General features: G+C 51.7%; 1 protein-coding gene across 2 annotated transcripts in view; it reads right to left on the bottom strand.

Moving 5' to 3' along the window:
- TCF7 (transcription factor 7 (T-cell specific, HMG-box)) overlaps positions 1-8,119 on the bottom strand; it is a 29,180-nt gene extending 21,061 nt beyond the window's left edge. The window contains exons 1-3 of one of the 2 annotated variants that reach the window (XM_004686723.2): positions 7,697-8,119; positions 7,422-7,488; positions 6,770-6,894 (exon numbers count right to left, since the gene is read on the bottom strand). In XM_004686723.2, coding sequence (XP_004686780.1) covers positions 6,770-6,894; positions 7,422-7,488; positions 7,697-7,936 — 432 coding nt within the window. In that variant the 5' untranslated portion in view covers positions 7,937-8,119. Of the gene's footprint in view, positions 1-6,769; positions 6,895-7,421; positions 7,489-7,684 lie in introns of both variants that reach the window. The other variant, XM_012728057.1, reaches the window with a different exon arrangement.
- Between the last annotated feature and the right edge of the window lie 18,822 nt (positions 8,120-26,941).

Raw genomic sequence — 26,941 nt, 5'->3', positions numbered from 1 at the left:
TGCAGAGGTTCTGGGCCAGCTGAAACCTTCCACTAGCTTCTTTCCTTTCTCAGTATCCCTTTATCCAATTTGCATGGAACCTCAAAGCGACTCTGAGTCCCCGGGAGTCTCTTTGCCTTGCTAGGTTTGAGCTCTGGGAAAGCAGAGGACAAGTATGGGGTGGGACATTCACGAAATGTTGCAGGACCCAGAAGCCTCTAGCTAGATACGACAGGCTGGGCTGAGGGCCTGGCCGCCGTTCCCTTCGCACTCCCTTCAGAGCTGGCTGTGCACCAGAGGCAGGAGAGCGTGCAGGGTTCTAGCCCAGCTACACCTCAGGAGCCTTCCACCCACTGGCACAGTGACCTTTACGAGTCCTTCAACAATGTTGACAATTCCTCCCATGGTGGTTTTCATGCATGAAGCTCCTACTGTGTGCCAGGTATTTCACATACGTTAGCTCATTCCATTCCACAGTAATCCCAAGAGGTGTGACGCCCCCTCGTTATCCTTATTTCCAGAGATGAGGAAACTAAGGTCTATAGGATTAAATAACTTACCCAGGGCCACTCAGCCAAGGATGGACATGCTTGGTACTGGAGGGTGGATCTTCCAAACTCAGTGCCTTCCCCTTCCATTCCTCTGTGGGACTCTGAACAGGTTCCCCCTGACCTGGGCTGCCTAGCCCCCTGCAGAGGGAGGGCAGTTACAGAGGCTCCAGGCACCTTGCCGTTGGGGGAGGGGACCCTGTGACCTGATAAAAACACCTGTTTCCTCCAACGGAGTCTTGTTTGTACACAGCAGCAGGAAGCAGCCAGTCACCAGGTATGGGAGTGTGACTGGCTTTGGGACCACAGCTGCTGAAGAGGCTGAATGAGGTGGCAGCTCCCCTGGCCCCTCCATGAAGTCTGTGGCCCACCCAATCTAGACTGACGTTGGCACCTATGTGACTCGCAAATGGGACCCTATAGCTCAGTTCAGCCTCCCTTTCTGCAGAGGGTGGGGGTCAGGTTATGGAAGATCTAGAGGAGGGGACCACCAAGCCTTCTCCCCTTCAATCCTACTCACACCTCAAACTCAGGGTACCTGGGGGGTAAGTGGAGCTCCATGGATATTATTGTGTGGGCCATGGAAGCTGGCTCAGTGAAACCCTGGAAGAATACCTGGGTCCTGGTGACCAATCTAGGGTTCTCTGGGAGCCCCTCTCATCAGCTGAACTAGAGCAGTGGACAGGTGGTCCTAATGGTGCAGCCCCAGGGGTCAGGGTAGGCAGGGTCCTGCGGGTGGCTTCTTCATGGGGCTTGCCTGGCTCTGAGAGGCATCCAGCAAGGAGCCACCCTGGAGGAACAAGTCCGCAGGCTCTCCTGGGAGCAGCTGAAGATTTCCCAAATACTACAGCTAACGCTGTAAGCCTTCCCAGTCGGGAGAAAAATGCAAATCAGAAGAGCCTTCCAGTCCCACTGCCCACCATGGACTTAAAAGAACAAAAGAGAGCAAACTCCACACTGCTTTGCTTTGGAGCCGTAAGGAGCCTACAGTAAACCAGGACAACAGGGAAGCAAACGGGGGGTTCTTCCTACCTCCTGACCACATCATTCTCTTTGAATATTATGCTCCAGGAAAATAATCAGAAAACAGAAACTAAGGAGTGATTTGTATAGCACACTATTCCACTGTCAAAGAAGGCAGCCTCTGAGCAAACGAGAAGCCATTTGGGCCATACACAAATGGAGGCCAAGCAGAGATGCTCAGTGAGACCAGTTGGGGGCCTGTAAAATGCACCCCGTGCACCAGGGAACAAGGGGTATGTGCAGGCATGGCCCTGTGAGAAAGGGCCTGACAGTGGTTCAGTGACTAATGACCATGGCAGTCTTTTTGTTTTTTTTTCTTACAAAATAGCTTAGGTGCCCCTAAAATCTTGTGTAAAGAGTTTCTAAGATGCAGACTGGGACACATTCTAGATAAGTCTTTGGGGTGGTAAGGGAGTATTCTCAGGAAAGTGTAACTATGGCTCCTGTCATGGTCCTAGGAATCCTGGTTGAGTAGGGATGTAAGGGGATCCCTGACCTCCATGCCACTGTGGCCCAAGTGGAGATAAGGGCCTCAAAGTGGGAGTCCACATGGGGCCTGTCGCTTTCTGTCCAGAGAGAGAAGCCAGGACATCAGAGATCAATCAAGGATGAAGGCTGCTTGCCCGTCTGGAGCGCAGATCCTGCCGGCACCTCCCTGGCACGTGGCCTCCAACCCGCACTCCAGCTCTGGCAGGAGGGCTCACCACCGCCACTGTGCAGATGAGGAAATGGAGGCTCACACACTTCTGACAGACAAATGGGCTGACTTCGGCTTAAGCATGTCGAGTGCATCATAAAGCAGTGCCCACCACCTTGGCCTGCAGAGCTGCCAGGGTGCGCAGGGTAAACAGGCCGGGCGAAGAGGGAGGGTCCCACTAGGTGGCCAAGAAGGGCCCCCTGAGGAAGTGACACCTGAATTTCGCCCTGTATGAGGTCTGAGGAGAAGCAGCTGTGTGAAGAAGTGGGGAAGCGTATCCCAAGCTGAGGGAAGAATATAAAGGGGAGGGACGTGATGTTTGTAAGACACCCCAGGACGCTGAGCTGACTGCAACTCAGGGAGAGAAAGTATGGCGCAGATGAGGAGGGGCATTGCAGGGGCTGGCCACCCAGGCACTCGGGCTGTGGTGAGTGGTTTGGACTTTACTTCAAGAGCAATGCGAAGTCGTTGCAGGGCTTAATCAGGCCAGAGATGTGATCTGATTTATGTTTTTAAAGGACCCCTTTGGCTGCTATGTGGTGCCCAGATTGTGGGTTAGGGTAGTGGCAGGGGGACCCTGCAGGAGGCTGTTACTGCTCTGCGTGAGGGATGGTGACTGGAGTGGAGAAGTGGAAGATCTAGGGCGCTTAAAGAGGAGCCTGGGTGCCTGCTAATCCCTTCTTTGTCTTCATCTGTCAGACATCTCTGAACCTTCAGGAGGCTGCTCAGTGGAGCCTGCTGCACAGCCCAGCCAAGCCAGCTCTGCCCAGGACTCCCCCACCCGGGCCTGTTGTGACAGCACTCCTCCGGCCAGGGCCTGGTTTGTGTCTATTCATCTGTCTCCTCTGCTTAGCCAGGCACTCCCAGAGGCAGACACTGCTTCTGAGCCGTCTAGGTGCCAGACTCCCTCCTAATAAGCGTCAATCCAAACAGGGCTGATGATCAGCCATCACTAACCCCCCTCGACCTCCCACCACCAGCGAGGTCTGTTTCCCTCTGAAGGGTGTGGAGGGCTGGGTAAATGCATTTCTGCAGAGCTCCCAGACAGGCTGGCCACACGTCAGCAGCACTTCCTTCCTCTGAGTCTTACTTACATCCTCACCTCCTGCTCCCCCAGGCCTGGTTTCCACACCCTCACCTGGACTTCAAACCTGGGAGTCAGGGAACATGGGCTTGAGGGTCAGAAGCCCAAGCAACAGTTCACTACCTCAATTGGACACCTCCCCACTGGCGTCTGGGCCTGACTGGTTTTGGGGCATGTCTAGGCACCAGGGTGGTTGTGGACATTAAGCCCAGTGAAACAGCCCAAGTCCCTGCAAAAGCCAAAAGGCTCAGCTTTTTCCTTTTTTTTTAAATTGAAGTATGGTATGGTAATTCCCATACCATAAAATTTACCATTTTACAGTCCACAGCTCAGTGGTTCTTAGTCACAAGTTTGTGTAACTGTCACCACTATCTAATTCCAGAACATATCCATCACCCCCCTAAAATGCCCCATACCCATTAACGACCACTCTCCTATCCCCTCTTTTCTCTCTCCCCCTGGCTACCGCCCATCTGCTTTCTGTCTTTATGGACTTGCCCATTCCGGACAGTTCATCTAAATGGCAAAAGGCTCCAAGCAGAGCCTAGAGCAGCGGTCACAAGAACAATGTGATCTCCTATCCTTTTTGAGATGAGGCTTTGCACCAGGCTGTCAGTCTCACGCTTTTATGGATTTGAGTTTTCCAAAGGAGCAAAGCATACTCATCCCCGAATTGCCTCAAAGTCTGGCCCAGGACCACTGCCTCCAGGTCTCAGAATAGACAAGAGAACAAAGACAAGTAGTGGCTAGTGGTCCAGGCCAGTCACACTCCACAAGTCTACATTAGCTGCTGACAAATGTCAGCCATGAAATAAGCTTTGCCCTGATCCACCCATCCCAAAATAGTTTGCAAGAAGCCAAGTACCATAAAGGAGCAATTTTTTTTTTTTTTTTTTGGAGAGAAATATCTTCTTTTGCCTCCTTTAGGCAGGCCATGAGGAGGTCACTTGGCTCACTGCTCATTTAAGTTTTGAATCAGCCTATTTTGAGGTATTCAATGTGAGAGCCATGTGGGCATTCCACCCACATGGGCAGGTAGGTGCCCAGCACAGTCCCCCCACTCGCGGGAGGTCAAATTGACGGGCCTTGAGCTCTTCAGCACAACTGTTGACCATTTGGATTCTTTCAGAGAGGGTGGGACAAAGGGTGAGGGGAGCAGTTCTAAGGCCCCTGGCAGGAGCTGGACGGCCTGTCATCTATCCCCCGACAGGCACAGGAGTCATAGCTTTGGGGAAAAAATCTCCAAAGGCTGCTTTTCCTCAAGGTCCCTGCAAGGGACTCCCAACCCACTGTCAAGAGTATCTTTTCTGACTCCAGATCCATGAACCTTGAATGCCATGATAAATGTGCTCCCAAAACATGGGTTTTGCTTTTTAAAACCCAGTCACATTTTAAATGTCCACACAACTCTGCAAGTAACCCAAACAGCTATTCTTGCATGCTATTTGTAATTATCAGGCTGGCTTAAAGGAGCCTCTCTACATTCAAATACACCTTCCATACCCAGTGCCACCTCAACTTAGGCCTATGCCTCCGTCCCTGTCCCCAGCCCTATCGCGTGGCTGTGGTCAGGACACAGAAAACCAGTGCCAGAGCTTGTACTGGGCGGGGAGAAGGGCGACTTGCCCCTATAGGAAGGGTGTGACAGAGAACTGCATCTTCATAAACCAAAGTTACCTCAATTAGAAAAAAAAAAAAAGACAGAAAGAAATGCATCTTCGATAGCCTGAGAAAGATCCTGAAGTTGATAAAGCTGGTGAGTGGTGTTGTGTCTGCCCCTCCTGCCCCAATCGTGCTGCAGAGAGCCAGCTGCCTACTCTGACCAGTGTGAGCTAAAGGACACCACCAAATGGTCCCCTCACCACACCCTTCTAGAAAACAAGGCCCCTGCACCCCAGCACGCTCACCGCTTGCCCACACTGTGAAAGCAGCTCAGAAACACTGCTTTTTCCTAGCACTGCTGTAGAGTCACATGAGGCTGGAACAGTCTGCCTGCTAGGACCATCCTTGGGCCTAGGCCTTCCGTCAGTATGTCAGTGACCCAGCCCCCATGCAAACACCTCACCTGCCAGTGGTGTGGCTGTGTTAAATCAATATGACCCCAGCTCTAAGGGTTTACACCTTGCAGGGAACCCCAAAGCATGCTGGTTAAGCAACTGCTCACACAGAGTGGGAGGTCTCTGGGGAGAACTGCCACATGGGGTGGCAGCAAGCCCCCTCATCACCGATTTAGAAGGAAGGTAGTCGGCCACCTTGAAGCAAACAGACCGCTTAGTCACATGCTCATTTTACAGATGAGGCAGTAGGGGTCCGAAGAGGAAGGAGCTTATTTCTACAGTCTGACATATACGAGTTTCTATATCCCCGTTTCTGGAGAGAAACTTCATTCTGTCTTCTCACCTCCCACCAGCTTTGGCATGAAACTACTCTCAAAACCAACCCTCCTCCTCACTCCTGATTTCAAACAGCTCAGCACTCACCCTTCTCCCTCCCAGTGACCCCACCACCAGCCACGTGAGCCTCCCACCTGCTGACCCCAACTGTGTGCTGGGTTTGCATTTGTACCTAACACCACCCACCAGAGTTCCCCAAACCTTTCATGTACTATGGGGAGCTCTAACCTCGCTCCCAACTTGGGCCAACGGAGGACAATCTGCAAGACTAATATGACTTTCCCACTCCAAGTGCAGTTTTACTGCTCCAAAGCACTCAGAACAGGCTTTGCACACTCTAAGTCATCTGCACCAATGGGCAGAAAAGCATGGGAATGATCATGAACTCTTCAAAGCACTGGTACTTCAACATTCAGCTTTCGAATTCATTAAACAGTCTTCTTACCCACACTACTGATCTGAAACACCTCTGCAAAGCCTTCCTTCCAGGTGCGGTGCATCTGAGACCCAGCCAGCTTCACAAAACCCCACTTTCCACACATAGTGTTCATGGTCTCTGGCAAGGGTGCTGACGTTATCCACAAGTGGGACATGCTTCTCCTGCACAACCAGGAGCTCTGAAGCTGACCAGCTTTTTGCCCATACCTAGCATGGAGGTCTGGGGCTCAGTGGGAGAAGTCGAGAGCAAAGCTCACCAATTCAGACCACACTGCACCTACCACCCTCACTAGCGGAGAAGGGGACTGAGAGCCAAAGCTCCCTAAACAGACCCCACCCCAGCACTGCACAGCACCAGGACCCAGCCTGCACCTGCTTGTGAGCAAGCTGGGAAGACAAAGGCCAAAAGCTTAGAAGGGAGGGGGTATCCAGGACAGACCTCCTTTCAGCAGAGTCCTCCTTTTGGTCCAGATCCCATTGGGTGTGTATGGGAAAAGAAACTAGAAGAGTCCTCATGGATCTATTCTGTTCTGGGCAAAATTCACCCCACATACCTGGTCAAGAAAGTAGCAGGCAGAAGGTAGGCTTGGCTGCTGGGGCCACTTACCAGAGGGGGCTGCGGTTGGGGGTGCTGCCCTGCTCCCGAGTGGGGTGGGTAGTGCATGACCAGATTGAAAGCTGAGTAGACGGCGTCTTTGTACATGCCGCTGGCGCACTCCGGGGCCTTCAGGCCTGGAAAAACCACAGCTGGGTCAGAATCCCCAGCCCAGGAAGCTCGGGCTGAAGACTGCGCTCCAGAGAAAAAATAAGAATTGCCAAGAAGTCTTCAATTTCGTGGCTTGAGAAGGTATGGACTGGGGGTGCCCACAGTGCAAGCTTTGACTCAGGACTCCGAGTTCAGACCTCCCTTAGGCGGCCCCTGCTTGACCCCCCAATCCGGAGGGCAGTGGAACCTAGGCTAACGCTTTCTCAAGACAGGGGATTAGTCAATCACCTGGGCAGCAGGGGAGGTGGAGATGGTGGGGGTCTGTTTACTCCTATAAAGGTCAGGGCACCGGAAGTGACTCGAGCCTAGCGGCGCCCGGGAAACCCGCCCCCCACTCCCCCCACCCTCCCGGGTTTTTTTTTTTTACCGCCTCCCTTGAGCAGCAGTTGGGGGAGGCACCCCCTCCGCACCCTCAGGTTTTCAGCAGCCCCTTTCTCCCACGGTGGCCGGGGCTTTAGCGGGAGGAGGGGATCCGGACCGTGTAGAAACTCACCATCTTCTAGAGACTCTGGAAGTTTGTCCGGGAAAAGTCTCTGCGAAGTGTGTTCCCGCCCGAGAGCCTGCGGGGAGATCCAGAGGGGCCTTGAGGGACACTGGGGCAGTTAGGGGCTCGGGGTTCGGGACAGGACGGAATCTAAGAGATAGGGACCCCGGGATGGGCCACGGGAAGGAAAGAAGGGTCAGCGCAAACCGAGAGCCAGGGACAAGGGAGCTCCGCGGCCACGGGGGAGGAGCAGGGCGAAGGCCGGCGCTCACCTCGGCCCCGACCTCGGCCTCGCCGCGGGCCCCGGCGCCTGCCCCCGGGACCCCAGCGCCGCCGGCCGCGCCCTCGGACTCATTGACGAGAGACGACTTGAGCTCGGCCAGGTCGCGCTCAGGGCCCGCGGCGCTGTCGCGGCTCTTGTCGTCCTGTTCCTCGCCCTCGTCCTGGAAGGCCAGCAGCTCATCGGGCGCCCCGAGATCGTCGCCGCCACCCGCGCCGCCCCCGCCGGAGTCCAGCTGAGGCATGGTGCGCTCCGCCCGTGGGGGCGCGGAGCGCGGGAGTGCTGGACGCGGAGCCGGCCCGGGAGGCGGCGAGCCCGGAGTCCGGACCTCCGAGCCCGGAGCGCAGCGGGCGGAGCGCGGGCTGACTCCGCCTGGGCGGGCTATGGGCGCGGGGCGCGGGCGCCAGGCAGAGCAGCTTCGGGAGCTGGCCGGTCGCAACATCAAAGGGGCCGCCGGCTAGTGCCGGGGGCGGGACGGGGACGCCGGGGGCGGGCCCAGCCGGAGGGCGGAGCCAAATAGCCCCGCCCCTCCCCCGGGAGCGGCCGCGACGCGCCCAATCCGCACAGTCTTAAAGGGCTCGCTCGCTGCGGCGTGACCTGAGAGAGGCTTGGGATGAGCCTGGAGCGCATCACCCGCCCCGCGCCGGGGTGGACGGGGTTTCCACCTCGGCGGCGGAGGGTGCGGGTGCCCTGGACCCCTGCGGCTTGACGTAGCTTGGAACACGGTCCCAGGTGTTAACTGCGTTTGTGTCCTGAGCCCACTGCGTCCCGTGTTTGGAGCTGTGAACTTTCTAGAACTTGGGGCCTGTGCTCCTAGCACCGGCTTGAGGCGACCGGCAGGGTTAAGACTTAAAAGCCCCACTCTCCACTCCATGCTCCACTCTGGAACCATCTGCCAGGCCGCCCGCACGCCGCTGCGTGAACACACGCTTAGCCCCCTCACACATTCATTGAGCGCCTGTGGTAGGGGAGGGCTCGGAAGTCAAACATCTGTGAGGGGCGCCTCAGCCATGTGCTGGCTACGAGGCATGGACAGACAGCAGAAAGGACCCGGAGGACTCCCTATGCCTGTCCTCCACCTGCCCCCCAACCTTCCCCACGACTCTCCCAGCCCAGTTCCATGCCTAGAGCCACAGCTGGCCAGGGGGTTACTAGGCTCTGGGCAGCCGCATGGATCCTGGAACCACCAAGTTTGGGGGGGCGGGGGTCACCTGAAGTAACAACCCAGGAAATCCGACGGGCAACGAAGCCCAGGACCAGGACCTGGAGCAGGCGGGCCTCAAGCAGGAGGAGCACCGGGACGAGCGCCGCAGCTCCCACAGCGTCCATCCGCCAGGCCCGAGCCCTGTCGACGCGGGCCTCCCCTGCACGCTGGCTCGGCCGCTGCATCTAGGAAAGACGCCGGCCCTTTGGGACCCCGGTACAGTAAAAGTCACCCTCCTAAAATTTCTGTGTTGGAGCCAGTGTGGACGTTCCCACCTGTCCTGAGGGCGACTGGGGCAGAGGGTATTGGGAAGAGCGGGGGTGTTGGACGCCTCTCCAGCTCCGAGCCCCCACAGGACCCCTGGCAGCCACACCAAAGCCAGGCCGGAAGAGGGCTGCGCCGCCCCTCCGGGTCCAGGCCCAGCCTGGCTGGCCGCGGATCAAAGAGCCAGGGCGGTCCTTCTCCTCGTTCAGATCCTATCTGCTCCCGCCCAGCGGGGCGCCTCGGCCCCCCACTTCAGGACCGGATTGCTCACGTTTCCTCCTTTCTAGGAGCTGGAGGGTGGTCGGGCAAAAGTGTTCAGCATAGCTATGGAGGTGTGGGGAAGACCGTGCCCTTTCCGTCCCCCATTCTCCTTTCCCAGGGAGAGTGTCACCTCAAACCCTTCAGGGACTCCAGCCAGACGCTGCCCAGTCCGGAGGTGAGCGGAAAAGGATTCCACCTCCTCTCCCACCTCAGCCCCGGAGTTTGTAACATCTAGCTTTGGGGTGAGCCTCCTCTGGGAATGGTGAACTGGAATACAGGCTCTGCCTAACCCAAAGGCCTAGGGGGTTCTCTTGGGTTGAGGGTTACCCCAGCTTAGAAGTAGTTTCCTCAGAACATAGGTACCCAGACCCATGAAATGCTAGTGGACTCAGGCCAGTGGGAGCTGAAATTTTATCCAGCCCATGGAGAAAGGAGAAGAGCCAGGGCAAGCATGAAGTGGTTTGTTTGTTTTCTCATTAAGGCTAAATTTTTCATTTTAAAGTGGTTAGCCTTTAATCAGAAATTATGAACTTTTTGCTTTATTGGTGTGAAAAACAACTTTTCACTAAAACGATGGTGTGAATAGATTTTTTTTTTCTTAGAGAAATTTGGCATATCAGGCACTGCTCCAGACTCACTGGATTAGAACCTGCACTTTCTTTTCTTTCTTTCTTTTGTTTTACATTTTGCTGATTGATGTCCAGATAGAATGTGATTATATATAAATATGTATGTGTGACTTAGGAACTTTGTTTACCACCAGGTTTTTAAAAAGAAACTGTCGTATTAATTTCTTTTTTAAAAAAACAAAAACAAAACATTTCCCCCCATATTAGATCCTCAAACATATTTGTTGAAACTGTTAGCTGTTACAAAGGGGAAAAAAGTTACCTACAGGTTTTTATTTTATTTATTTTTCTTGTTTTTCTCCCACCACCATAAAAATAGCCCTTTATCTTTTTCCCTTCTCCCTCCCTCTTAGTCTCAGAGTTCTTGCAGTGTTTATTAATGTTTACTAGTCTAGCTATTTTACTTTATCAAATCATCTACTCTGTAAATGTTCACTATTTGTCTTTACTGTGCTGATTTGCATTTCTAAACATCATTCTCTCAAATTCCCTTCATTCTGCTGAAAATGGCTGCTTACTGTCTTATGGCTGAGTAATATTCCATGGTGTGGAAATATTGCATCTCCTTGGTCCAGCTTTATATTGATGCACATGAGAACAGATATAATTTCTGAAATCTTTATTTAGCTAAAGAAAACCTTGTCTACTCGCTAACCTTTCCCCCTCCCACCCCATATTTCTTTGGACATCTTACAGGGCTGCAAAATCCCAAAGTCTGGAAACCACTGCCCTATGGGATTGTGACTCCAACTATGGGACAGGCCCCACTGGGTAGAACCAGGGGAGAGACAAGCTGAGTCACAGACATCCACAGTCGCACTGAAATTAGCCTGAAGCCTTGACGGAACACCTACTGTGTACCTAACCCTGGGAGGTGGGCATGATCCATGGAGAGAAGCAGATAGAGGAGGGGTTCTGCCCTCCAGGAGGTACCTCTAGGAGGTAATCGCATTGGAGAAGCTGAGGAATTAAGAATTGAGTTTGTTGCTGAATAAGTGTCTATAGTCCGTGTACAGGAGTTGCTTAGATATGGTGAGGATAATGTGGCTGTAATAGTCAGCCTGGCCTCCTGGAAGAGGCCGACTTCATCTGGGCTTAGAATGCTCTGGAGAGTTTAGAGAGCTAGAGAGTAAAAAGGAGCTTGAACTTGTCCTCAAAGGTAGGTGCAGCCCTATAGCAGCCCCTTTTCTGGCTAGCTCTGGTTCTGTCATCATGGCATCATGTCAAGAGATGCACACATGTTATCTTATTTAATCTTCATGCCAACCCTATGGCATAGGAACGATTATTTCCATTTATGAATGGGAATGCTGAGAACTCAGAGAAGTTGAATAAATTACCCAAGGCCTCACAGCTTAGACGTGTGGGTATCAGAACTCCAAACCCAGGCCAACTGACTCCTGACCCCACATACCAACTATCAGACTGTGTGATGTTCTATTATGGCCCCTATAATTCCATGATCCTTTCTGATCTTTGAACTGTCACAAATAGAATCCTGACTTTCCAGGTGGTTCATGTCACATGGAAGGACCACAGAAGGATTGGGGAATCTCCCTGACTGGTCTATGTAGGGTGACACGCCCTTTAGCGTGTGAGCGGCCAGAGCATCTCCCTTGAGTGACACAGACCTCAGCCTGTACCATCTCTCCCCTGGGGCCCCCCTAGACCATCTGCTTTGGGCACTGATTCAGAGCCCATACAGGCTCTGGGTTATTTCTCTGGGTGGTCAGAAGAATCTGCTGTGGCTGCCTCCCTTTCTGGAGGTGAGTGGGGAGTTTGGGGAATAGGCCCTACTGTGGGGGGGCCCCAGAGTCTTCTGGACTCATGTAGTTCAGGTCAAAAATGGAGATTTAATGAGGCTTCGTCTTTATGCAAATGAACCAGGTGGAGATGCAATGCCTTCATGCTGAGTGCAAGGCAAAACTGAACTCTCAGGGGCTACCCCTCAGAGCAAAAGAGGACTTTGGATTTCCTCAGCCCTAATTCCCACCTGTGCCCTGCTGTTTACTCACTGGGGGACTCAAGACAAATCACTGACCCTCTGTGTCCTTGTGTAAATTGGGAATCACACCCAAGTCCACCTTACACTATGCGCGTTGGTTGAGATGAATCATACATCCTAAGAAAGAACTTAGCCCGACGCCTGGCACATTCCAAGTGCTCTAATAAATGGGTGCTCTTGAGCTAGATATTTTTCGGAAGTTGTTAGGCTAATTGGCTCTTCATGTAACGTCATGTAAATCATCTAAATGTTCTCATGACCTGAGCCCCCTTAATCACAGCTGAGGCCGAAAATATACATTTCCTTTCCTTTCTTTCAAGTTCCTTTAACATGAAAGGCCTGTGTGAACTCTCTGACCTTTTCTAACAGGGAGACCCTTGAAATGTGGCATTTCCAGAAAATGGCTCAAAGGAGCCCCAGATGGATTTAGTAAATTACAACGGAGAGGTTTGGAGTGGCGTCTCCTCTTGCCTGCCTGGCATCCTGTTGGGGCATGCTGTGCTGCCTGGAGGCTGGGCTCTGACTGGGGCAGGAATACTTCCCACGGAGCCTTCCCTCTCGGGTCTAAGCCTCGTCACGCTTCCTCGAGGCAGACTGTGGTTTGTTACTAGAAACATCATTTGCTCTCTGGAAACTGTAGTCTCCCTTCGTGTTTGTGCACATGTGTCTGCGTATCCACGTGGAAGGCTGTGGCCTGCAGAAAACATACACAATTGGTGCAGTGAGAACTCTCTGGGTCCGTCCGAACTCTCTGGATCAGGTACCAAGCAGCTGCCTTTAAAATGAAGCAAGAAGGGCTTGGGGTAATTTTTTCCAACTTTATAATCTTCCTTGGGTCTCTTCTTCTGGCCCCAGATTTAATGCAATAACCAAGAATTGGGCCTTCCCTGGTGGCGCAACAGTTTAGGATGCAGCACAGCAAACTAGCCACAGCCTCTTCACTGTGAATCTGATCCCCGGCCCTGGAGCTGACCCACATGGCGTAGCAGACGTCTCCTGTCTTGCCCGCTGCTCCCCTCAGCAGTGTACTTTTCCATCTGCCTGTTTGCTCCCCACTCTGTCTCTGGTGAATCCTCTCACCGCTCCTGCACTTCTGGCCTGTACCCCACTTCAGTATGCATAAGTAGCTCTTTAAAATATAAGCAAGAATTGCTCTTAAGATAAAAAGTTAATAGTAATGCTACAGGCTAGCTATTTCTGTGAAACACTAAGGTAACCTATCGTCAAACTGGCTTGAGGAGGGGGCCGGGGAGCAGAGGGGTTGTGGAGATTACAGACAGACAGCAGCCCCAGAGGTTCAGAAGTCTTGTTTTGACAATTTCCCACGAGCTGATTTCCCACATTGTGCTAGCCATTGTTCCCAATGAATGGGCCTGGGATTCCTTTGCCCAGAGAAATAAATAGCTCTGGGTTTCCAATGGAAGGGGTCTGGAGTCAGAGGAACCAAGGAGTCAGCTGCAAAGGCAAGCTGGGGGCGGGTGCTGTGAGGCTGCCATACCAGGGCCTGCTTGTGTCCCAGCAGTTTCGTAGCAGGAAGCCCGTGTCCTGATCCCCTCTCCACCTGGCTTGTTGGGTGAACTCAAGTAAGTCCTCTGCCTTCTCTGGACCCAGCACCCCTTACTTAATTCCAGGGATACAGTGAAGAGCCAACGATAGGGTCAGAGGTGAGAGACAGGAGGCATCACAAAATGCATCTGTAGCCCTGGTCCATGTGGGGGGATCACTTCAGCTTCACAGAGGAAGGCATTTGTCCACACAAACTCCTGTTTGATGTGTGGGGACAGTCCGAGACATGTTGACATAGGAGTGTCTTCTTTCTGAGACAGGGCTACTAGGACTCTGCTGCTTATCCTTGGTCTGAGCCAGGAGAGGAAAACTCAAGTGCTCAGAGATTTTTGAGTGAATGAATAGCTGGGTGGGTACAAAGGACTCACTGCAACGATCACTAAGAATCCAAGAAAAAGTAGCAAGACCTGTACCTGCTTTCAAGAAACTTGCCGGCCTGTGGAGGAGAGCAGATTGGATAGAAGTTCTGGGAGCTAGGGAATCAGAAAAATGGTGTGGAATGCTAGCTGGCAGTCAGCAAGGGCTTCCTGGAGGAAGAAGGTCTGCCTAGGAGGCAAGTAGGATTTAAGAGGATCAGGATGAGTTCCTGCTTGTAAAGTACTTAGCACACTGCCTAGTGCAGAGTATGTACTTGCTGAGCGGGAACCAGTGTCAATTATTACTGTCCCCAGCCCATCGAGGCTGAACTCTGGACCAGGCCCTTAGAAGTGCTTGGCAGAGGCTGACAGAGTGAGCAGCTGTCCCTACAATCCTGCTAGTTGTGGGTGGAAAGCGGAGACAAGGGTGGGCAGGCCCCAGAGCCTTGCCTTCTGAGGCCAGGCTGAGGCTACTGAGTGTTCAGCCTACTGAGTGTTCAGCCTGAGTGGAGGCTCCTCTTGCCAGAGATGGCCATCTCCAGATGTCTGCAGGCCGGAGGGAGCTGGCTGGCCTGTGGGGCCCGAGGGCAGAGACAGGACTAATGGGAGGAAATTACATGGAGAGATTTCATCTCAGCTTGAGGAAGCACGTCTACCAGTCAGAGCTGGCCAACCCTGGCCTGCCCGGGCTGCCAACAAAGGCAATGAGCTCCCTGTCATCAGAGGTGTGTGAGCAGAGGCTGGGGGCTTCCCAGGCAGGGAAGGCACTGAGCCTCCAGTCTTGAGGCTCCTCCGAAGCTGTGGGCCATCCGCTGTCCTTCCTGTGTGGCTCTTCCTGGTGCTTGACCGGTTGAGCAGGGCTGCCAGGGCTGAGCAGCTGCAGGTTCTGAGGTGAGTTTGAGGGCAAAGGCTTGGATACCTCCGGTCGGAAACTGGACTGGCAGGGGCATTACTCTAAGAGGCTGTTCTCGAGGGGGTTAATAACCACATAGCCCGTTTGGGCAGGGGGCATAGAGCCTGATCAGGCCTATCCTGTGCCCAGATGTGCCCCTTGAGACTACTGGGATCCGCAGTGGGGGGGGGGGCTTGTTCATAAATCAGTCTCCCTTTCCTTGCTTCAACTTCTACAGTTTGGGACTGGGAAGTAAAAGATGGCGAGAAGAAGGAAAGTGTCAGTGTTTTGATTCCGGCTCTGCCACTCTGTAACCTTGTGACTTTGGGCAAGTCACTTAACCTCTCTGTGCTTCAGCTTTCTCATCTGTAAGATGGAATGATGGTACCACCCCTCTCATTGGGTTCTGGTGAGGGTTAAGTGAGTTTTGTCTGTGGAGGGCTTGTTATAGTTTGTGGATATAGTGAGTACCTCTAAGTATTGGCTAAATAGATGAAAATGGATCGAGCAGCCTATGCCCAGCCTGGTACTTCACAAAGGGCCTTATATTAATCATCTTGTTTAGTCTTCACGACAGCCTATAATGAGGCTGAAGATACTATTATTAAGGAAAGTGATTCCGAGAAGGTCAAGCTCCTTGTCCAAGGTTACACAGCTGGTGGGAGGTATGCTTGACATTCAGGATGGTCGGTTTCCTTGACCTGGGCTCTCAGTCATCACTTGGTTCTGCCATGCCAGGGGTCTGTCGTCGCTCAAGGCGGGTACCAGTGCCCAGTGGAGCAGAGTGACCACAGATCAGCGGGCCTGAGGTGCCCCCGCCTTACTCTAAAGTCCTCTCTTGCCACTATTGTCTGGGAGGAGATTTCTCTGATTAATTTGTGGAAACAATCCCAGGTCACTTAGGTCACAAGTTGCAACCCTGCTTCCTCCAGCCGAGGAATCTTCATTGTAGGGTCCTGAGAGCAGCCGGTGTTCTGGACTGGCTTGTTTGCCATGGTGGTGGCAGGATGAGGGACAGGAGCTTGGAGACCTGGTCTTCCTGTACTGTCTCTCTGGGTGAGGGCAGGGCTATGGGCCCAGTATCCTTCTAGCTCCTCCTCCTATTCCAGCCCTGCAGGACTCCTCTGTCTTGCTCCTAACTGTGACCTTTGGATTGAGCAGGGGCTGGCAGAGAGAGGATGTCTGATAAATATTTGTTGGACCCAGGAATAACTCCGGATGCTTGTACTGCACTTTACTGTGTATAAAACACCTTCTCATCTGTTATCTCATCTGATCCTCACAACAACCCCATTTTACAGATGAGGAAACTGTGGCTCAGAGAAAGGAAGTGACTCGCCCAAGGTCACACAGCTCAAACCCCAATCTCCAGGCTCCAAGTCGAGTCTAGCTCTGCAGCCCACAGAAGCATCTCGCCTTTCTTGTGTGAGGGTAGTGGAGGACAGCAGTTCTTCTAGTGGGTAGAAATCCTCCGCCCTTTTCTGGCATAGCTAACACACTCCTTAGAAATGGTCAGGAGAGAAGTATTGTCTGCAGGGCACAGAGTCCCAGCAGGGCTTCTGATTCAGGGGAGAGTGGTCCTCAGGAATGGGGAGGATCATTTACTCTTGTGCCAAGTCATGTCTCCCCCCCCGGCTCCCCCCCCAACCCCCCCGTCTCTCCGGGCACTAACAAGTCCATGCCCTCCGCTACCTGCAAGGGAGGAGGTTGCAGGTCACTGTCCCAAAAGTGACTGAGCTTTGTCTCCAATGTGAGAATTGCATTCTGATTCCTGGAGACACAGCACTTGTCTCCAGGGCTACCCTGAATTCTCCAGGATGTTTGGGATACCCCTCTTCCCCAGCCCCATGCCTGCAACCCCACGGACCTAGGGGTGGTGGTGTGTTTTTAGGAGCCAGCCTCACAGTGCAGCGGTGAAAGTGCATCTCTTCACCTTTGGGTCACTGCTCAGCCTCTGCTCATGACTGCGGTTTCCTTGTTAGCTTTGCTGTTTTTACTTTTGGTTCACTGCTCTGTTACTGCATCTTAAAGGGTTTCCCCAACTTGGTCAAGCTTTGTCTTTTGTTGTTATAATTAAAAATGTTCTCTCCCTCTTTTCCTTGGTAGAAGTTGGAGCAGGCAGCAGGTGGGAGGTAGGTGAAAAGCAACGTCCCCCTAAATCCTCATCTCCCAGCCCCTGTCCTATTCTCAGGCCTGCAGCATCTGGGGGGAGAGGCACCCCTTTGAATTGGGGATTATCTCCCCCCCCCAGCTCCAAGTGGGAGCTGTGGTTCCTCAAGCCCTGGGCATACCATCCCCCTTTATGCCCTAGCACACATTTCCTGCAACACGCTTTCCTTCTCAAGACTTCTTCCACTGCTGGGGGAAGCTTCTGGCACTCTGAGCCCATTGGTTATAAACAAGTCACCTCACTTTTGAGGAGCCTACAGTGCCCTGGGTAAACAGGGTACCAGAACAGGTGAGGGATAGGAAAAGGTATTCCCTGGCGATGGGGGCGCAGTTAAATTCTGATTCATTGTGGACTAGATTTCTGACCCCAAACTCTTCTTCTAAAATTCACAACCTCTCTGGTTGGGGTGAGGGTTTCCTCAGTTGCAGCTGGCAAGGCCACAGCAACTGGCCCATTACATGGATTCCGTGCAGCATGCTTGGGGCTGGGTTGACCCTCCTACCCCGACTATGGGGCCACTGCTCCATGATTGGTTTCTGGAAGGGAAGTGCTGCAGAAGTGAGGGACCCCCAGGCACCCAGGCATTAACTTGAATTCCTGCTTTGACCTTGGAGCCCAGAAATTCTCTGTACCTCTTGTTCAGCTCTGCACCCAGAGCCCCAGGCTGGGAAGAAGTCCCCAAATGTTTTCCCTAGCTCCTCCTCTGAGGTGGGACCCAGCTGCTCCCTGAACTACTCAGGCTCGTGTGACTGGGTGGTTAACCATTTCGTTTGTGTTTGAAGATAAGATTCAGATCTGCAGGGGGAAACACTTATAACCCCTTTGATTGCTGAGACTCGTGCATGAGATGGACCCACAGTGCACCTCACCCCCGCCTGGGAAATGCTGCCTTGGCCTTTCCTCTGTACCACAGAAAGTCCCAAGGTGCCCCGGTCACCAGCTCGAAGGCCTATAGGGGAAGCTGAACTTTGATGTGGTGCAGTGAGGGCTGGGTTGGGCTGACTACTGCTGGTGAGAGCCTCGGAGAGTGGTAAGTTAGCCACTGACAGCATGGACAAGGGCCTGATGTAAAAAAGTGTCCTGGACAGCAGATGAGGCTGTGTAGGGATGCAGGGTGGAGAGCAGAGGGGACCGGGATGGTCAGGGGAGCTGCACACCGTGGAGTAAGGGCCTTGGGAAGCAGGGAATTGGGGAGCTGTAAGAATAGTGGTTAGGGTGTGATCCTCCCCTGTCCTACCTTCCCTGAAACAACTTCAAGCATTGCAGAAAGCCAGTTTGTTAGAGTTCAGAGACTCTCAGGAGAATCCCTAGTAACCCCAAACAGGTAGATATGGGAAACTGAGGCCCAGAGGGACAGAAGCCTGTCTGTGTCTTAAAAGCCATTTAAGCATTTTTCTTTAACTCCAGAGCCCAAAGAACTTGGGGCCCTCTGCCTTAAGCTCAGGAAATCTTGAAATGAAGAAAACGAACAAGCACAAATCCAAAGTGCTTATTTCTTGATCTGAGCGTGGATTGCTTTTGTGGTAAATAATAGACCATTTAATGTTACTATCCAAAAAAAAAAAAAATGCAGATGGCAATTAAAAAACTTTGGATCAGGCTGCCAGTTCCATCCCAACAGTTTACTCACCGCCTGGCTAGGTGACCAGTTGGCTCCTTCCACAGCCCCACCCCTCAGTGCTGGGACACGTGGGAGCTGTGCACCAGCACCCCCTGGTGGCTGGCTCTGGAAGAGGCTGTGTCTGAGCCACAGGGCTGTGGAGTCAGAAGAGTGATGCTTGGACTTGGAATCCCTGGGTGTAGTGGCTACTGGGTCTTACAGGCAGAATTCATCTCCCACCGTGCTCAGGGTCCTGTGATAGACATCTCACAAGGGTTCGGGAGCAGGCCTGGTGGCCAATACGCAGGTTCAACTGTCCACAGAAGGGTTTTTTTCATAACAGCCACTCACATGGGATCTAAAGCAGTGACAGGCTGCTCAGGAGCCTGATATCTTCAATTGTTCCCAAGCCACATGCCTGAGTCCCAGTTTTGGTGTTGGTGACTGAGCTGGGATGCACAGCTGGTGGGGCCCCACAGTGAGGGCAGGCAAGATGTCTCTGAGAGTGACCCAAGGATCGGGAGTCCCCACTATCGGGAGCCCTTGCCAGCAGCATTAACTTGTGGTAGGCCTGCCAGGGTGCTGCTTCACTCTGCTGTAAGGCATCATCTTTTTTTTTTTTTTAAATGAAAAATCTCAGACAGGGCCTCCCTGGTGGCACAGGTATTAAAGTCTCAGCACTATCAAGCTATTGCCAGCCACTGCAGCATGAGTTCGATCCCTGGCCAGTACCCACATGGTGTGGCAGACCTCTCCTGACTCTCCCACTGCTCCCTTCAGCAGTGTATTTCAGTAAATCCACCTGTTCTGTTCCCTGTCTCTGGTGAATCCTCTCATCCCCACACTTCTGGCCTACATACCAGTTCTTATGTGCCTAAGTAAATCTTTATAAAAACGAAAAATCTCAAACAAAGGTCAAGAGAATAGTATAATGAACCATCCCAATGTAATAATTATCAAGATTTTATCACAATTGTTTCACTTGGGACCCCTACCTGTCCCCCCAGCCTTCCCCTTTCCCTTTCTTCTTTTTCTTTTTTTTAAAAATATTTTTTAAAACAAATTTTTTTTAAAGACTTATTTATTTGTGCATACAGAACTACGGTACAGGCCAGAGGTGCAGGGGTGGCAAAAGGAGTCACCAGAGACAGAGTGGGGAGCAGAACAGGCCAACTGACAAAGTACACTGCTGAGGGGAGCAGCGGGCGGTTAGGAGAGTCTGCCGTACCGTGTGGGTCACCTCCAGGGCAGGCAGGGATCAAACTCATGAGGAAGTGGCTTTAGCTTCTTAGTGCTGTGCTTTAACTCGCTGCACCACCAAGGAGGGCCACTTTAAATATTTTAAAGCAAGTTCCAGACATCAGGTTATTGAACCCTTACATGCTTTAGTAGGTATTTCTAAAAATATGGGCATTTAGTTACAAAACCACAAGTCATTATTATTATCCAAAAAATGAACAATAATTCCTTGAGGTTGTCTACCACTCGATCCCTGAGGCAAGTGTGGACTCATTTTACAAACAAGGAAACAGAGTGTTTGAAAGGACAAGTAACTTGGTCCAAGTTCACACAACTAGTCAGTGATGGGGATGGGATTTGAACCCAGGGAGTTTAAAGGGGGGTGAATTGGGGAGTCTACCCTCTAAATCACTCCTCTGGGCCTCGGTTTCCCTCTTTGTAAAGTGGGGAATAATAATGACAGCTTTGCTACTTCCCAAGACCATGCGTGAGTGTGCCATGTGACTCTTGCTTCTCATAATAGCAATGAAAATAATGAAATATAGCAATCAATTATATAACAATTAACTTTAAGATCATATAATTGCAAAGTATTCTGACAATTAAAAGAAATTATTTGCTGAGTCCCTGCTCATATGCCAGCTTTCCCTTATCTCATTTAATCTTTCTCCTAAATCCAGGAAAAAAGTTAATTACCAGTTTTCTTTTTTTTTTTAAGATTTATTTATTTATGCATACAGAACTGGGGTGTGGGCCAGAGGTGCAGGGGCAGTGAGAGGATTCACCAGAGACAGAGTGGGGAGCAGAACAGGCCGACTGACAAAGTACACTGCTGAGGGGAGCAGTGGGCAAGACAGGAGAGGTCTGCCACGCCATGTGGGTCATATGGATCACTTCCAGGGCAGGGGATCGAACTTGTGATGAAGTGGTCGCAGTGCAAGCTTTATCCTGTTGCACCACCAGGAGGGCCCAATTAACAGCTTTCTTTTATAGGTGAGCGAACTGGAGACTCAGAGGGAGGCCCCTGCAAACTGACAGGAGCAGGATTTGGAGCCAGGTTGGACTCTTGGGGTTGGCAGAAAGACCTGGGATATATCAGGAACTGAAGCTGGCTTTTGCTGAGGGCGTTGGGCTGCCTGCCCACACAGGAAATGTACCAGTTAGGATTACTGCTTGCAAGCAACAGAAATGGGCTTTGGCGGTTTGGAGTAGAACAGGGTTTATTGAAGGATAGGAGATGGTGACAGAATGGATTGGAAGGAGAGGGCTTGCTAGGAAAGGCAAGACAGTGATAGCTCAGAAGTCCCATTGACATCCTCTGTCCTGTCAGTTCTGTTTCTCTGCTTAGATGTGTTTTCTGAGAGCTGGAACCTCAGGAGAGAATGTCAAGGCATGGCCCCTGCCCACTGTAGCTGGGAGAGCACAGCATTTTCTTGGAGGGTTCCAGGGTGCGGGATATGCCAGGGCTTTCTAAAAGATTGAAACTGAGAGGGAGCTGGAGGGGGTTCCCCAGAGAAGGCTCAGCCTGCACTGGTTTTCATGCTGTAATTTTGTTCCTGGTCCTCGGCATGTGAGTCACACGTGAAAGTCTCTTGTAGTTTGCTGCTCCAACCCTCTCACAGCAGCTGCTACCTTTTAGGCAGGAGGCCTGGGGCTGGGAGCTCAACTCTCAGGCAGGACCCTCTGTGTGCTGCTGCTATGGGAGCAAAACATTAGGGGCGGTAATCTTGGGGCACAGCATGGGGGGAATTTTCCAGCTATTGTATTATTCTCAAGTAGATGCCAATAACATGCCAGCGGGAGGAGTAGGATCTGAAGGGGACTTGGTTGTGGATGGCCCTTGCCTTCCAGAAACTGGTCAACACAACTTGCCTTCAGGGAGGAACTTGGCCTTGGGCAGCTCCACTGCCAATTCCTTCTGCTCCTTAAAAGAGGAGGCCACCCTCCCTGGTGGCGCAGCGGGTTAAAGCACAGCACTGAGAATCTGAAGCCACTTCCGTATGAGTTCGATTCCCGCCTGCCGCCTGCCCCGGAGGAGACCACATGGCGAGCCAGACCTCTCCTAACCCGCCCGCTGCTCCCCTCAGCAGTGTACTTCATCGATCTGCCTGTTCTGCTCCCCACTCTGTCTCTGGTGAAGCCTCTCACCGCCCCTGAGCCTCTGGCCTGTACCCCAGTTCTGTATGAATAAATAAATAAATCTTTAAAAAAAAAAAAAGAGGAGGCCACTTGTACCCCTGGGCACTTAGTGCTCTCTGAGGGGCCTCAAATCCTGGTGAGAAGTGGGTAGAGTGTTAAGTCTAAATGAATAAATAACAAGTGTCCCGCTTCTTCTGTTTTCTCCCGTGAGGCTGATGCACAGGGTCGGCATACAGGGTTAGCCGAGAGGCCAGGCTGACCAGCAAGGGCAGGCAGATGTGAGAGAGCCCCTTCCCACTAGGCCTCACCCGCTAGGCCTGGACAATGGCTTCTGGCAAGACAGGGAAAGTGGTTGGGGAAGGCTGATTCCAGGAAGGGGACATTGAGCAGCTGGTGGGACCCCTGAAAACTCCCCAGACATAACGCTCCGTGTCATCCAGGCCTCGCCAGGCCATTTAAGTGAGAAGCATGAGCCATACAGGAAATGGAGAGAAAGAAGGTAAGAGGGACCAGGAGGCCCTAGCCTCCTCCCTCGCTGAGTCCCCAAAGAAGGAGGGCTTTAACTTCTGGGAAGTTCGAGTTGTCCCATAGAAGGACAATCCTATTGCAACTAAAGGGCAAGCTAGAAAGGTCCCCCAAGCCAAGCCCAGCCAGAGGCTGACGTTTTCTGGTGACCCGAGTTCCAGTCCCCACCAAAAGCCCTCCAGATGGGGTCTGGGCTCCATCTGAAGCACACTTGCCCTGTGCTGGTAAGTGGCAATGAGTTGTCCTCCTGCCTGTCTGTCTATTGCCTTTCCTGCTCTCCTTTCCTTCCCACTGCTTCTGTTTCTCTTCCTGAGACTGTTTCTCCTCTGCCTCTGGGTTTTACCTCCCTCTGGGCATACTTAGCAGCGCCTGACATGATCACAGACCTCCAAGCACATCTTTGAATTTAGTGCAGCCACTTGGGTTATTTTCCCATCCCCAAAGGATTACTTATTCACTTTGGACTTTGCTGCCTCCCCAGTTACCTCCAAGGGTAGATACTCAGCTGGCCCTGGTCACTATGACTTTCACTGTCTACTTGTGCAGGTTGCGGTAACTCCAAGGTCAAAGTCAAACCAAATTCATGCAGGAAGCTTCAGAGATCTGGGGCCAAGATGTGACAAGATGTTCCACACAGGAGCTGCCGGGGCACAGTGCAAGTGGAAGCTAGAGGGTGAGAGGGGAGCCATGTCAGAGGCTGGCAGAGGGTTGGTCTAAGACCTGTGGAAAGCATCCAGGAAGCTGAGCTGCTGTGCGGGGCCTCCCCTGTGTTATGGGCTCCTTCTGGACTCCACACACACTACCCTCCCCACGGGCCCAGAGCAGCCTCCTAATCCTTTGCCAGCAGCCCCAGCATGACAGATCTGATGTGGCGGGGCTAAATGCCCCCCGAGGGTTAGCATGGCCTCCCCAGGGGGTACCGAGGTGTCAAGGGCTTCCAGAAAGAGGTGGCTTCCCTATGCCTCTCTCCAGCTGCAGCTGGAAACACACCCTCACCGTTTCATCAACTGAAGATTTATTTAAAAGAGTTTTATGTTTCAGCTGGGCTGGGTGAAGTTTTTGATGATCTGATTTTAAAGCCTTTTCCCCTCTGGACCCTCAGTGGGTTGCCATGGTGATACTTTAGAGGCACACCAGAGCTAATGAGCTCGGTTGGGCCTTTTGTGTTCTTGAATGTTTTCCATCTGAACCCTTAACTTATAATTAGAGAGATTATTTAGCTTGGACTTTTTCTTTTATTGCAAATTAATTTCAAAACCAAGTTCTGAGGTTAAATAATGATTGTACTTGTTAATCAATCCAACCTGGCTTTCCTTCTCAAAGAAAACCGGATGCCATGGTCAAAATGTCGGCAGGAAGATGTTTAAGAATTGGGGGTTTCGTTGATTGCAGCGACGCACCTGGCAGGGCGAGTTGTCTAGGTTGATGTAATGGTAGACAGCGACGTGCTTTGGGGAGAAGTGAAGTTGCAGATACGGGTGGGAATTTGGTGGGAAGCCTGAGAAAGAGAGCAAACCCCTTGGCCAGGCCTCACGTTGTCTGCCAGAGCGCCCCAAATGTCTACTCAAACAGGGTGGGGAGAGAGAGGGTTGCCGCGCAGTCTGCGGGACATGCTAAATCGGCTTGCAGTGGCTGGTGCCTCCCCAACCGGCTCTCTGTGGGAGTGAATGCTGATGTTTTTCTCAGCGTTTCTCCATCTTGGCACTTCTGACATTTTTGGCCAGATGGTTCTTTGTTGTGGGTCTGTCCTGTGCATTGGTGGATATGTGGCAACATCCCTGACCTTTCCCCGCTAGATAGGCACCATTGCACACATACCCTTCCCCCACCCAAAAGTGTTGTGACATCGAAAGTGTCTCCAGATGTTGTCAAGTGTCTCCTCGAGGACAAAAGTACACTCTGAGTTAAATTGAGTTAAAGGGAACCACTGAAGTAAAACATAATTCACATCCATTCTAGAAAAGAAGATAACAGTAATCTAAAATACCAGGATCTAGAGCTAATCCCTGCTAAACTTTCATTGTACTTCTTTCCAGACTTTCTTTTCTATATACATATGCATTTTTTAAAAGATTTATTTATTTATGCGTACAAGAGGTGGGATCTAGGTCAGAGTTGCAGGGGGTGAGAGGATTCACCAGAGACAGAGTGGGGAACAAAAAGGTGGATCTACTGAAATGCACTGCTGAGGGGAGTGTTGGGCGGGTCAGGAGAGGTCTGCTGCACCATGTGGGTCACCTCCTGGCTAGGGATAAAACTCAGACTGCAGTGGCTGCAGATAGCTTCACAGTGCTGAGGCTTAACCCTTTGTGCCACCTGGGAGGCCCCAAATCAATACATTTTGATTAAAAAAATGCCACAAGAAAAGAAACATCCTAAGTTCTAAGTTGTTTCTGATATTTGTCTAATAAACAACCCTGCCACGAATGGTTACATTCTTCATTTTGTCCAAGTGCAAGCACCTGGGTTATAAAGAAAAGAGGCAGTTATAACTGTGAGGATGATAACCAAGTTGCCCTTTATGGTGGGAGTTTCCTCTGAGGAGGGTGCCCAGCCCCAAGAATTGGTGTTAAAACTCGTAGAGGTGTCTTCTGTTCTGATAGAAAAAAGGTGGCATCACGCTGAGCTTGTTTCTGTAAGGAGAGGTACCGTTTCCTATGTTGATGAGCCAAGTTCCTTATCTGTGATGACTTTGTCCTTTGCCCATGTTTCTTTGGGTGGTCAGATGTCTTAAGAGTTTGTAAGTGCTTATTAAACTACAGGAGTATGACTGTGATTCAAATGGCTTGAAAAAAATTTTTTTAACTGAAGTAACATTGGCTGGTAACACTACATAGCTGTCAGGCGAGAGGATTGTAATTTGACAGTTATGTATGCTGCATTATGATCCCCACCAAAAGTCTAGTTTCCATCCTTCGCCATACAGTGGGCCCCCTCCCCTTACTGCCTCACCCCCTTCTCCTCTTCCCTTCTGCTAACCACCCTTTTGTTCTTAAAGTCTAAGACTTTGCTTTTACTTTGGTTTTTGTTTTATTTCCTTAATGTTTTGCATATGAGTGAAATCATATGATACTTGTCTTTCCCTGACTTATTTCACTTAGCACAGTATCTTCAAGATCCATCCGAATTGCGAGAGGCAGAATTCTATCTTATTTTTAATAGTTGAGGAGTATTCTATTGTGTACATAGGTCACAGTTTCTTTATCCAGTCATCCACTGATGGACATCTGTGTTGTTTTGAAATCTTGGCTACTAAGAAGAAAGCTGCAGTGAGTGTTGGGGTGCACAGATCTTTTTGAGTTCGTGTTTTCGTTTTCTTCAGGTAAATACAAGTGGAATAGCTGGATCATAGTTTTAATCTTTGGAGGCATCTGCCTACTGCCTTCTGTAGTGGCTTTTGTTTTAAAAGATTTATTTATTTATGCATACAAGAACTGGGGTACAGGCCAGAGGTGGAGTGGGTGGTGAGAGGGCTCACCAGAGACAGAGTGGGGAGCAAAAAGGTGGATCTACTGAAACGCACTGCTGAGGGGAGTGTTGGGCGGGTCAGGAGAGGTCTGCTATGCCATGCAGGTCAGCTCTCTGGCTGGAGATCAAACTTATGCTGCAGTGGGTATGGAGAGCTTTGTAGTGCTGGGCTTTAACCTGTTGCGCCACCAGAGAGGGCCCTGTAGTGCTTTTTTTTTTTTTTTTTTTTTTAAGAACCACAGAGCCACATGGCTCCAGGCCTCTGTCTTCTCTTGTATGGCTCACTGAGGAACTGAGGGACATCCTGGAGGGGCTGAGGGGAGACCCTGGAGGTACAGGCTCTGGGGCTGGATTTGGGGTTGAACTCTGGGGAAGAAAGATGAAACCTGCAGCCCCACAATAGGGACAGCAGGGCGTTCTCCTCCTGAGGTGCCAGCTGCCAGTCTGGTTCCAGGGTTGCTGAAGGTGCCCACTAGGCTTATACCACACAGCTCCAAGGAGTGTCACTTACATAGGTTCTAATGAGTATGGTGCCCCCTGGAGTTACATGACCAGCTGTGGGCAGCTAGAACCACCTTCTTGTTGTTGGGCAGACCTTCGATTTCCTGAGCACCGGGTCTGGGTAGGGCCAATCTCTGGCCACATGCACACTGACCTATCCCTACACAGAACAGGGTGGCTGCTCCAAGTGCCTGTGCTGTTGTGGTCTTGGCTTCCTACAGAGCTTTGCTTCCCAGCCTGGCAAGTTCAACTGGAGGTACCCAGGAAACTTTTTCCTGTCCCAGGGAAAGCCAGGAGGAAGGGAAGCCCGGAGGAAGGGAAGCCGGGAGATCAGGCATAGGCAGAAAGGATGCTTGAGGAGGTCTGGCCACTGCTCTGGGCATTTTGTGTGGCCAGATCCCCCAGGGAACTGAGAGGCAGGGTCAGCTTC

The sequence above is a fragment of the Condylura cristata genome, unplaced genomic scaffold, assembly GCF_000260355.1.
Source record: "Condylura cristata isolate star-nosed mole 26May11 unplaced genomic scaffold, ConCri1.0 scaffold00021, whole genome shotgun sequence".
In the NCBI taxonomy this organism is placed as follows: Eukaryota; Metazoa; Chordata; class Mammalia; order Eulipotyphla; family Talpidae; genus Condylura; species Condylura cristata.
This window is presented reverse-complemented; position numbering and strand designations above follow the sequence as displayed.